Genomic DNA, 14,205 nt, shown 5'->3' on the forward strand with positions numbered 1-14,205 from the left:
CTTGTATGGTACTAGTCCATAAATACTGGGTATTATAATCCGGACGGTATTTTATTTTCTCAAAATGACAAACTTCGACGAAGACTCATTTTCTTCAATTCACTTACCCTATCACCTTCACGAATTTACTTACCACTTGGTTGAAATAACATAATACTTATAATTCCAAAATAATCTCATTCCCGAGCTTACATCGATTAACTTACGACGAAACTTTAATGTACAAAAATACGGGATGTAACATCTCATTTCCGAGCTTTCATCAATTTATTTATGGCGTACTTTCACGTACGAAAATATGGGGTGTAACAATCGGTCGCTTAAAGCACTCGAATTGACTTAATACATTGTTGTCATTAAAGACTTTTAACGACCGGATAACAAATTAGTGAGGGAAAAATCATGTCGCTATAAAGTATGTATAACAACCGAAAATTATACCATCGCTAAATAACCTTTAATGACCATATTGTAAACCGGTTGTTAACTTTTAACGACCAAAATTTTTTCGGTCGTTATCAACTTATAACGACCTAAATTGGACTTTTAACGACCAGATTTCCCCTCGCTAAAGGCTCATTTTCTTGTAGTGCAAGACGAGAAAGCTCTGAATCGCAGTAGCTGAGGACGGTTTTGGGCCAACTCTGTACCACCTCTATCTTCTTTGGATCCACCTTAATCCCCTCACTGGACACTACATGCCCCAAGAACGCCATCGAACTAAGACAAAACTTACACTTGGAGAACTTGGCATAAAGCTTTTCCTCCCTCAGCCGCTGTAATACAATCCTGAAATGTTGGGCATGCTCCTCCTGGCTACGTGAGTACACCAAGATATCATCACTCAATACTATAACAAACGAGTCGAGATATGGCTGAAATACACTGTTCATCAAATGTATGAATGCTTCTGGGACATTGGTCAGCCCAAAAGACATCATATGGAGCTCATAGTGACCATAACGGGTCCTCAATGTTGTCTATAGAATATTCGGGTCCCAAATCTTCAACTGGTGATACCCAGACCTCAAATCAATCTTAGAGAACACGCTCGCTCCCTGAAGCTGGTCAAATAGATCATTAATGCATAGCAAAAGATCTTGTTCTTGATTGTAACTTTGTTCAACTGCCTATAGTCGATGCACATCCGCGTAGTACCATCCTTCTTCTTCACAAACATAACCGGTGCATTCCAAAGCAACACACTAGGCCTAATAAACCCCTTATCAAGAAGTTCCTGAAGCTGTTCTTTCAATTCCTTCAACTCAGCTGGTGACATACGATACGAAGGAATAGAAATATGCCGAGTGCCTGGCAGGTTTGCAGGAAACATATCCGGAAAGTCTCGTACCACCGGAATAGAATCAATAGCAGGGGCATCAGCACCAACATCCATCACAAAGGCCAAATATGACAAACACCCCTTCCCAACCATCTGTCGGGACTTCAAATAAGGCCTGGCATAGATGAACCCTGAACCGATGGAGCACAGGATGAACTATGAGCTGGGAGAGCACTAAGAGATGACTGACCCAGACGAGCACTGTATGATCCATGGCTAGTTGTGCCATGATGAATTGGAAGAGCCATCTGAACGAGCCTATAAGGACGACCCCTGCTGTGGTGGAATTGACCCCCAGAAAGAAAACAACGCTGAAAACACCCGAACCACGAGGCCCCTTGGCCTCCCTCTACTCACACTCCTAACTACGGACCATCTCTATCTGCCGAGCAATATCAAACACCTCGTCAAACCGAGCACTAAATACACTCTCCCGAGTCACAACAAAATACAACTGATAGTGGAGTCCATCAATGAACTTCCTAATCCTCTCCCTCTCAGTAGGAACCAACCAAACTGCGTGATGAGCCAACTATGAAAATCTCATCTCATACTGGGTCACAAATATGCCATCCTGACGTAGATGCTCAAAATGCCTGCGCAGCTCCTCCCTGCGGGTCTGTGGCATAAACTTCTCCAAGAATATAACGGAGAATGCATGCCATGAAAATGGTGCAGCACCGATTGGCCTTCTCCTCTCATAGGCCTCCCACCACCTAAAGACAGCCCCAGCAAACTGAAAAGTAGCAAATGAGACCCCACTAGTCTCCAGAATACCCGCCGTACGAAGAATTCACTGGCATCTATCCAAGAAGTCATGGGCATTCTCTGACTCAGCCCCACTGAAAGATGGAGGCTGGAGTCTCCCAAATCTCTCTAGTCTCTTCTACCCATCATCACTCATAACGAGACCCACCTGGCCTGAGCAACTGCAACTGGCTGGGCTGGTAGTACTCCCGGTGTTTGAAGCCCCTACATCACCTGCTCTGGAGTACATGCGGCGAGAGTCTGAGTACCTCCCCCGACCTGTGAAGTGGCTGGCGTGGTCTGAACGAAAACCGCCTGAGCAACGCTAGTGCACATAGTTAGTATCTGAGCCAAAGCCTCCTGAAGGCCTGGAATCACAATGGGCACAACTGGAGCCTGAGCTGGCCCAACAGTCTCAAACACATCTGAAACCTGCTCCTGAGCTGGGGTAATTGGTGGATCTGCAATTGCTGCTCTAGCTGTTGTACGAGCTGCACCTCTGCCCCTACTGTGTCCCCGGCCTCTCATGGCCCTAGCTGGCGGTACTGGTGGCTGTCCGTCCGGCCTGGTAGCACGTGTCCTAACCATCTGTGAGATAATCGAATAACATAAGTTTAGTTCCCAGAATCAACAAATTCGCATGACAAGAATACAAGGATGTGAAGTTTCCTAAGGATTTGGCAGCCTCTCGAAGATAAGTACAGACGACTCTGTACCAATCCACAAGACTCTACTATACCTACTCATGACTCGTGAGACCTATGTAACCTAGGCTCTGATACCAACTTGTCATGACCCTAAACTCAATCAGTCGTGATGGCGTCTATCAAGATACTAGGCAAGCCGACTACTTAGACACTTCCAATACTTTCAAATTTAAAATATACTAAAACATGTTTAATTAATAAAAATCGCATAAAAACTGATAAAACCCGTCACAACTCAATACAGATGTTTCCCAAAACTAGGGTGTCACTAAGTTCATGAGGATCTATACAAATACATAATCTGATACTCTGTCTAAGAAAGCAGAAACTGAATAAATAAAATTGAGGGATAGGGGAGGAGAGTCAAGGTCTGCGGACGCCAGAGTAGCTATCTCGAAAATCTCCGAATGACTGAACAACTATGCGAATTAGCAACCACCGTATCTGGAAACACCTGGATCTGCACACGAAGTACAGGGTGTAGCGTGAGTACAACCAACTCATTAAGTAACAAGTGTAACTATTGGGCTGAAATAAGTGACGAGCTTCACATAGCACAGTTTAGTTACAGAAATACGATACAGAAAGGTAGACATGCTTCCAAATTTAACAGATAAATCCCAAACATGTAGGATATGCCAAATACAATTGAGATAAGAAATGATACATCTCGATATCTATATGTCAGTTACGTATGCCAACTGGAGTACAAAACAGTGATGAAATCATATACATACTCTCAGAGTATCAATCACTCAGTCCTCCCATTCACTCCATCCTCACGGTCACGCATTCCTCACAGTCACTCAGTCCTCATAGTCACTCCATCGTCACAGTCACCCAATCTTCCCAATTGCTCGGCACTCGTGCTCGACACTCGTACTCGCACTCAGTAGGTACCTGCGCTCACTGTGGGTGTGTAGACTCCGGAGGGGCAAATCCATCCTAAGCGCTATAATAAGCCAATCATGGCATGAATTGTTAAAACATGCTGTGGCATGCAGCCCGGTCCCATAAATATCCTCACAATCAGGTCCTCGGCCTCACTCAGTCATCAATCTCTCCAGTCTCTCGGGCTCACAAAAATCATGATAATTAGCCCAAACAATGATGATATGATTTATCAATAAATGGCAACAGAGACTGAGATATGATATGCAAATAATAACTATGACTGAATACATAATTTGCAAATTAAGAAAAATAATTCAACATGCAACACGACCTTTGTGGGTTCCAATAGTACCAGCATCTAGCCTAAGCATTATTTCTAACATCACTCGCAGCTCAATTTCTCTAAACCATGGAGAATATACGGATAACAACAAGATTATTCAACTATACAGTTCCACGGAATCAACAAAGTCGCAATTCCTATGGTGCAAGCCCATACGCCTATCACCTATCATGCGCGTCACCTCAACACCGATCATATAACACGCAAATTCGGGGTTTTCTACCCTTAGAACCAAGTTTAGAAGTGTTAATTACCTCAAACCATTTAAATCTTTACTCTAGTAAGCCCTTGCCTTGAGAATAGGCCTCCGAACACCTCGCATCTAGCCACAAACAATTCGATACAATCAACACGAGCTAAAGGAATCAATTCCATAAGAAAATACTAAGTTCTTAATCAAAAGGAAAAAAGTCAACTAAAACGTCAACCCCCGGTCTCACGTCTCAGAATCCAATGAAAGTTACAAAATACGAATACTCATTCAACCACGATTCCACTCATACCAAAATTACTCAAATCCGATACCAAAATCTCGTTCAAATCCCCAAAATTCTGCCGAAGAGGTTTTCTCCATTTTCCCCCAATTTTTCAACACAAATCACTAATTAAATGATGAAATCAAACATATAATCATGGCATTTAACAAAAACCAAGTAAAAATCACTTACCCCAATCACTCCCTTGAAAATCTCTCCAAGAATCGCCTCCAACCGAGCTCCCAAAATCAAATTGTAAAATAAACTCAAACCCTCATTTTTTATACTTTAAATTCTGCCCAGTTATCCCTTAATCGGGATCGCGAAGCAGACACTCAGCTGCCCAGAAAATTGACCTTACGCGAGCACGGCAATACTCATGCGAACGCGAAGCAACCTACGTAATCGCATCCCTCTTCACGCGATCGCGAAGAAAAAATGCATCAACTCAGCTCCTGCCTCATTTCCTCTTCGCGAACACGGCCTAGCCCATGCGTTCTCGATTTACTGCTTCTCAAACTACGTGATTGCAGCCCTCATCTCACAAATGCATAGAGTAAAAATAACAGTTGCCCAAACAAGCCTTCGTGATCGCGGACCTAACCACGTGATACCATAGAAGGAAACTAGACATGTACAACAGAAAAACTTTAGCAATCTCCCAAGTCCAAAATTTGATCTGTTAACCATCCGAAACTAACTCGAGGCTCCTGGGACCTCAACCAAATACACCAACAAGTCCTAACACACAATACGAACTTAGTATAGCCCTCAAATCACATCAAACAACAACGAAAACACGAATCGCACCCCAATTCAGGCCTACTGAAAACTAAGGAATTCCAACTTCTACAATTGATGCCGAAACCTATCAAATCAAGTCCGATTGACCTTAAATTTTGCGCGCAAGTCATAAATGACACAACGGACCTACTCCAACTCCCAGAACCCAAATCCAAGCCCGGTAATCACAAAGTCAACTCTCAGTCAAACTTCTAAATTTCCAAAGCTTCTAATTTTCTAAATTTTGCCATTTTAAGCCTAAATCAACTACGGACCTCCAAATCACTATCCGGAGACACTCCTAAGTCCAAAATCACCAACGGAGCTATCGAAACCATCAAAACTCCATTCCGGACCCATTTACACATAAGTCAACATCCAGTCAAACTTGTTAACTTAGCTTCCAACCTTGAGACTAAGTGTCTTAACTCATCTCAAAAAATCTCCGGAACCGAACCAACTACCCCGGCAAGTCATATAATGACAATTTAGCATAGTATAAGCAGTAAATATGGTAACGAGGCTACAACACTCAAAACTACCGGATGTGTCATTACAACCCACCCTTGAAGCATCATAATAGATTGTGTACAACCCCGATCCTAAGGGCAGTACCTAAACTGGAGTCGTAGTCAATAGTTTTTAGCTCTCCTTACACTCATCTGACCACCTGAACATAGCGCCCTTCTGAGTCAACTGAGTCAATGGAGCTGCAACAGATGAAAATCCATTGACAATGCGACGATAATACCTAGCCAGGCCTAAGAAATGCCTGATCTGAGTTATGGTAGAAGGTCTGGCCAACTGTGACCTGCTTCAATCTTCTGCGGGTCCACCTTAGATACCATGTGGCCCAAGAATACCACCGACTCCATCTAGAACTCACAATCGAGGAACTTAGCATACAACTTCTTCTCCCTAAAAATTGGAAGTATAGTCCTCAAATGCTGCGCGTACTCCCCAGCACTACGAGAATACACCATGATATCATCAATGAACATAATGACAAAAGAATCAAAATACGGATGGAACACACTGTTCATCAAATGCATGAAGGTTGCTGGGGCATTAGTCAGACTAAAAAACATCACTAAAAACTCATAATGCCCATAAGGAGTCCTAAAAGCCATTTTGGGAATATCTGAAGTCCTGATCTTCAACTAGTGATACATCGATCTTAAATCAATCTTCGAGAATACCCTAGGACCCTAAAAATGGTCAAATAAGTAATTAATGTGAGGCAATGGATACTTGTTCTTGATGGTAACCTTGTTCAATTGCCTGTAGTCAATACAAATCCTCATGGGACCATCATTCTTCTTCATAAACAATATCGGCACACCCCATGGAGATACACTAGGCCTGATGAACCGCTTATCCAGCAACTCTTTCAACTGCTCTTTCAATTCCTTCAACTTTGCTGGAGCCATACAATACGTTGGAAGAGATATGGGATGAGTGCCCGGCACCAAGTCAAGACCAAAATCAATATCCTATCAGGTGGCGTGCCCGGTAGGTCTGCTGGAAACACTAACATCCCTCACAAAGTCTAAGTATTCCAAACACCCCTTCTCAACCATTCGCTAAGCCTTCAAAAATGAAACCACCCTACTAGAAGTATACCTAAGAGAACCTTTCCATTCTAACCTTGGCAACCCTGGTATAGCTAACATCACGGTCTTAGCATGGCAATTAAGAATAGTATGATAAGGAGATAACCAATCAACACCGTGCAATATCACATCAAAATCTGCCATACTAAGCAGCAAGAGATCAACAATGATCTCAAAGCCCCCAATGGTAACAAAACAAGAACGATATAAATGATCCACAAAAATAGAGTCACCCACAGGTGTAGATACATGAACATGAATTTCAATAGTACTACGGGGAAAATCCAAATACGATACAAAGTACGATGGCACATAGGAATATGTAGGACTAGGATAAAATATAACTGATGCATCTGTGATAGACTGAAATAATACATGTAATAACCACATCAGAGGCCTCTGCCTCAGGGCAACCCAAAAATTCATAACAGTGAGCCTGACCTCCACCTGACTGACCTCCATCTATGAAGCATCCCTTGATATCCTGAGCTCCCCTTCTAGTTGGTGAGTCTGGTGGTGTAGCAATTGGAACTGGAGTCACTACATAAGAACTCGGATCTGCTGCGCCTCTACTATGTCTAGGGCAATCCTCTTAATATGCCCTACCTTTCCACACTAAAAATAACCTCGAGTTGAGAATGGCTACTACATCTGAGGCTACCTCTAATAACCCGAGTACCTACTAGAAGAACCCTGGGCTGAAGGAGTACGGTAGGAACTCTGTGTTGGTAGTGTACTGAATGAAGACTAAACATGAGCACCATGAGCATACTGATAAGCTGAAGGTATGCTAGGATGGCCTCTCTTAGAATGATCCCTACCTCTAAATGAGGTACCACTGAAACTGCCAGAATATTGGGGCTTCTTGCCCCTTGCCACCATATCCTCCCTGCCCCGACCCCCAATGCGCTAAATCCTACGCGTTATGTCCATAGCCTAAAGTAATGTAGTACCGGTCTTTACCTTTCTATCCACAGAACACTTGATACCAAAATTTAACCCCTCAATGAACCTCCTTACTTTCTCAACCTCGGCGGGGATCAGAAAAGCTGCATGACGGGCCTCGTATGCTCATATGACTGCCACTACCTTTTAGTTGGTCCCTGAAGCTAAAAAGTAGTGAATGCGACCCCATTGGACTCCACAAAACAAAGATTCTGTAGAATCTCTGGACAACTATCTAAGAAATCATGTGCATCTACCAAAGGATCATCAACATAACATGAAGGACCTATCTTCCTGAACTGATCAAACCTCTTATGCTCCTCCTCAGACATAACGGCCTCCACTACTGGCCTAATAGCAACTATAGGATAATGTTCCCCAATCAGTGCTACTCTTGGCGTCTGATAAATAGTACGAACCTGCTCAAGAGTGTGATTAGTGAGAGTCTATGCTCCTCCCCCCACCTGACATGTAGCTGGTGCTACATGAAGTACTCTGGTCTATGCCAATCCATTCACAAGACCAACCAACTGAACAAGGGCATCCTGAATTACAGGGGTAGCAATAAACCCCTCCCGGACCTGAGCTAGTCCTACCGGCTCACCCTGATCAAACATCTGCTCCTTAACCAGAGATCTATTGGTGGATCCACAATAGCTGCTCTTGGAGGGGCTCTAACTACATCACATGCCCTGCCTCTTCCTCGACCACAACATCTCATAGCCCTAGACTTAGGTCTAGTGCCTACCCAACTGCTCCCGATGAACGTGTTCTTACCATCTTCGAGAGAATAGAAAGACAAGGATTCAAACTTCGGATCAATAAGGCACACGATAAAGAATGAAAGAAGGGTAGTTTCCTAACTTCATGTAGCCTCTCGGAGATAAGTACAAATGTCTCCGTATCGATCTACAAGACTCTACTAGACCTGCTCGTGACCCGTGAGACTTACACAACCTATGTCAAGACCCAAAATTTACTAGTCATAATGGCACCTAAACCAACCCGTTAGGTTAGCCAATTAACAGTTAACACAATTCTAATAAAATAAAGGTGATCAACAAAGGCTATATCTGACTTTCATACAATATCCCAAGGATTGGTAGTACAAGTCGTGAGCTACCAAGACAGGATTTTTGCAAAAAACTGATATGAAATAAATACAACTTCTGTTTGAAATGTATATAAATAGAATTCAACTCTAAAACTACCCAGGGACAAGTGATAGCTGCATCTGGGAGGCACGAACATCTTCAGAGCTAGCTTCCATCATCCACCGCATCTCAACTCCAATATCTACACGTAAGGTACAAAAGTGTAGTATGAGTACAACCGACCACATGTACTGAATAAGTATCTTAACTAACCTTGGTGAAGTATTGATGAGGCGTTATAGTTAAAAGATACTCATTGATATAACCTGTGCAGTAGACTAGCAATAGAACAATACTAAAATACAACAGAGAAGAGTACAAGAACAAATATACAAAACAGTAAAAGAATCACCAGAAGAAATCACGGTAGTAAATTCAGAACTTTCATAGCGTGAGAAATGTACGCAAGATATTTTGGGTATTTATCTCATCCTCACCAAATATATGAATGTAAGTCAAATCAATTGGCAAAGCAACACCCTTCATACATTTATCTCTTTCTTACCGGGGATATGTATAACATCACCAACCAAGTGAAAGAAATGCCAATAACAATGACCATAAAGTGGGAGATAAACATGTAACAATAATGAACAACGTAGTGCATATGGGTAACAGTAACGGACTAGATATGAGGCATAAAAGTAATGATAGCATTTAAGGTAGAATAACAAAAATTTCATTAGCTAACATGGTCGAAGGCTTAGATATAAATATAAAAAACATGAAGGAAAGCATGATCTTTATAAGCTAAATAAATAGAAGGCATAAATAACTAACATTGTAGAAGACTTATATGAAAGTGCAACAAATTAGAAGCAACATGGATGTAGATATGACAACAATAAGGAAAGCATGATATCTGTAAGTTAAACAGATAGAAGGCATGGGAAACATAATAACAATTGAGACAGAAGACAAATAAAGCAAAACAACGACAAGTAACATAAAAAACATAGGTACAACAGTAACAGCTCAAGGTAAAGGTATGAATGTATACACAAGGAAATGATATCACAATATAATGCATGTCTCTCGTCCTCGCCTGCACGAAAATACCCTTCGTGCCATGAACACATGATAATATAAAAACATGATAATGTAAATGAAGTGGCACGGCATCACCCTTCGTTCTTTTACCCTCATCCTCACATGATAATATAAATGAAAACATGATAATGTAAATGAAATGGAACGACATCATCCTTCGTGATTTTATGCTCATCCTCACATGATAATGTAAATGAAATGGTACGGCATCACCCTTCATAATTTACACTCTTTCTCACATGATAATCTATATGCAATGGCATGATATCACCCTTCGTGCTTTACACTGTTCCTCACATGATAATGTGTATATAGTGGCACGACATTACCCTTCTTGCTTTACACTCTTCCTCACCAAGAACATGTATATCGATAACAAGCAAGGTAGGAAGCATGAATCACATCAAGGAGAGTGATTAAGCAAATATTCCAAATGAACATCAATCACAGCTTTCAAGCCAATAACAATTCAATAAACCTCAACAACCTTATTGTTTGAGTATTTAAACAAGTTTAAAAAATGATCTTCAACTCAAGTATAGAATCCAATATCTTAAGAATAATGGTCGTAGCGATGTATTAGTGATTAAGCATAGTGATGACCGAATTTAACACATCAATATTTTCATAAAACTCCGTCAAATTTTAATCATGTTATAATAAGCTAAATCTAGTTTTCTAGCATTTGATTTCATATTCTTAGTAATCTAGAAGACAAGTAAGACATGAAACAAGAAGGTCACATAATTCTACAAGGCACAATTAATCGTATAATTTACGCACGAGCATGATTAATCCTGGCACATGCATATACGCTTGTCACCTCATATATGCATCACCCCCGGATGTAGCAAACAATGTCAATTAGTAGGAAAAATTCTCCAAACAAAGTTAGGTAAGATACTTACCTCAAACAAGCCTAATCGATACACTAGAAGCACCATCCCGCTCAATTCATCCTCTGAACGGCTCAAAACTAGATAAAGCAACTCAAAATCATCAAATAATGCCATAAAAAGCAAACCCAATCGATAAAGGTTAAATATTAACACATTTGCTCAAAGTCAACCAAAAAGTCAAATTTGGGCTCGCACAACGAAACCCGACAAAACTCACAAAATCCGACAATCCATTAAATTACGAGTCCAACCATAATTATCTCACTCAATTTCGACTCCGAATCGATGTTCAAAACCCAAAAATTCAATTTAGCAAAGTTTAGATTAAAACTCCCAATTTCTCTTTTGAAATCATAAATCAAATGCCAAAAACGAAGATAAAATCACAAAATATAATCAAAACTGAGTAGAAAACACTTACCCCAATCCATGTGGTGAAACTCGCCTCCAAAATCGCCCAAATCCGAGCTACATAGCTCAAAATATGATAAAATGTCCGAAACCTTCGAAATAGATTACTTTATAACACTGCTCCAACAATACCCTTTGGGAATGCAGGAAGACCATCGTATTCATGATGAACAAAAATCTCACCAGGACAAAAAAACTCTATGCGTTCGCGGCATAGACCTTGCGAATGCGATGCACAACAATTCCAGACCTTCACGAACGCGGCTACTTGTAATGATCCAGCGGGTTGTTTTGAGTATTTTAGCCCCATTTCCTTTATTTATTGCCACCTATATGTTATATTGTAGTTATGTGACTTGACGGGGTGGTTGGTTTGGTTTCGGGTGAGTTTCGGAGTGAATTGAACACTTAGTCCCAAAGTTAGAAGCTTAAGTTGAAAGAGTTGACCGAAGTTTGACTTTTGTGTAGACGACTCCATAATGGAATTTTGGTAGTTCCGATAGCTTTGTATGGAGATTTTGGACTTAGGCATCCGGATACTGATTTGAAGGTCCATAGGTCGTTTTCGCTTGAATTGGCAATAGTTGGAAAGTTGAAGCGTTTGGAAGATTGAGATGTTTGACCGAGAGTTGACTTTATTGATATCGGGTCCGGATTTTCGTTTTAGAAGTTGGAACAGGTCCGTTGTATTATTTGTGACTCATGTGCAAAATTTTAGGTCATTTGGAGTTGGTTTGGTATATTTCAGCATTAGTTTTAGAAGTTGGAAATTCATTAGTTCATTAGGCTTGAATCGATGTGCGATTTGTAGTTTTGGTATTGTTGGATGTGATTTTAGGCTTCGAGCGAGTTTGTATCATATTTTAGGACTTGTTGGTATGTTCGGACGGGATCCCAGGGAGCGCGGGTGTGTTTCGGATTGAGTTCGGACCATTTGTTCATGAATTGAGATTGTTGGTTTTCTGAGTTTCTTGTTTCCATCATCGCATTCACGAAGGTTATGCCACGATCACGTAGAGTTCTTAGTGACTGAGGATATTTACTCTTCGCGTTCGCGAAGTTAGGGATGCGATCTTGATGGTTGGGGAGCTTGTGCATCATGAATGTGTGTGTTGGACCGCGTTCGCATATAAGGAAGGGGAGGTAATGGGGAGGCACGCGTTGTTCATCGTGTTCGTGTGGCCTTAACCGTTATCGCGTAGCCTGAGGATGACTGGCCATCGTGTTCCTGACTGAGATCACGCGATCGCATAAGAGGATTTTGTTTGCTCTCCGCAATCGCGTTTGTTTATCCGTAATCGCGTAAGGTAATAATTGGGAAGTAAATATTTAATTTCCAAATTGAGGGTTTTGTTCCATTTTTCATCTTTTGAGTTCGATACCTCAGTTTTGAGCGATTTTGGAAGAGATTGTTCAAGGAGTTGATCGGGGTAAGTGATTTTGACTCGGATTTGATTATTATACATGAATCCATCATTGTTTTACCATTTAATTAGTGTTTTGAGTTGGAAAAATTGGGAAACTTTGTAAAAACTTCATAAGCTGTATTTTGAGGATTTGAAGGTCGATTTAATGTCAGAATTGGATAATTCTAGTATAGTTGGACTCGTTATTGAATGGGTGTTCGAATTTTGTAAGTTTGGTCAGGTTCCGAGATACGAGCCTGGGGTTGACTTTTTGTTTTTCTTTAAAGATTGCCACTTTATTATCCGAAATAGTTTTCTATGGTTTGTATTTATGGTATAAAGTTATTTTGGCTATATTCGAGCCGTTCAGAGTTGGATATTCGCGGAAAAGGCTTACTAGTGGATTGAGTTAGCTTCTTTGAGGTAAGTATCTTGCTTAACTTTGTGTAGGAGAATACCCCTTAGGATTGGAGTTGTTTTGTGTTAATTGTGGTACGTGAAAGCCGTGTACGCAAGGTGACGAGTAGGTACACGGGCTATATGTGGTAATTGATCGGTTTAGGCTATTTAGATTCTTTTCATGCCTTTAATCACAATGGCATAACCTGTTATATCTTTCATCGTTAATTTATCCTTACATGATTTATTTGACATTGTTAAATGCTTGTCCCATCTATTACTTGTTAATTTCCCTTACATGCTTAGTTGAAGTTATTTTTTCCTTATTGCCTTGTTAATTAATTAACTGTTGAGGTACCTTACTCAAAGTTGTTATATCTTGGAATATCTTCATGTTGAGCTTTGGTGTTGAAGTTGTAAAATCCGTTATCACATTGAGGCAATGATGTTAATTGTTGAAATACCATTCTTGTTGAGTTATTAAATTTTAGTTTGATGTTATTGAGACTCTTGTACACATTATGGTTAAGCCATGGGCTGTTTGTTGTAGAAGCATTGATATTGTTGATTCTTTTGGCAAGTTGTGGTATTTGGGAACTTGAGGTGTGAGTTGTGATATCTTGTGATGTTGATACGCATGCAGTGGTATAATGATACGGGTTGATACGCATGCGGTGAGATAAGGTGGGCTTGATACGCGTGTTGCTAGTAGGGGGAACTACTTGAAGCCACGCGGTGTGATAAGGTGGGTTAAAACGCGGGTAGCTATTTTGGAAAAAAATAATTTTCAAAACTAAATGTAAGGCTCCCGCAGTGATATAAGGAAAGATTGTGATTGTGATTGTCAAATGAAACGACGAGGCGGTACCTCGGTTATGATTCTTGTTGTTATCTCTCATTTATCTCACTTTTATTTCTCCGCATTGTTTCCTTGATGTTCTTATATGTGTTCCTTCCTTGTTGCATTTATTGCTTCAAATTCGATTGCAGTCTATCTTGTTGTATTTCCTTGTTGCCTCGTTTTCCTTGTTTACAT

At 40.8% G+C, this 14,205-nt stretch overlaps 1 protein-coding gene across 1 annotated transcript; it reads right to left on the bottom strand.

The window, feature by feature from the left end:
- Positions 1 to 6,875: 6,875 nt before the first annotated feature.
- On the bottom strand, positions 6,876 to 7,367 carry LOC138892434 (uncharacterized). Its single transcript, XM_070176150.1, has one exon. It carries the CDS (start codon positions 7,365 to 7,367, stop codon positions 6,876 to 6,878), a length of 492 nt encoding a protein of 163 aa, XP_070032251.1.
- Positions 7,368 to 14,205: the final 6,838 nt, after the last annotated feature.

Source organism: Nicotiana tomentosiformis, chromosome 5 (assembly GCF_000390325.3).
Source record: "Nicotiana tomentosiformis chromosome 5, ASM39032v3, whole genome shotgun sequence".
NCBI lineage: Eukaryota > Viridiplantae > Streptophyta > Magnoliopsida > Solanales > Solanaceae > Nicotiana > Nicotiana tomentosiformis.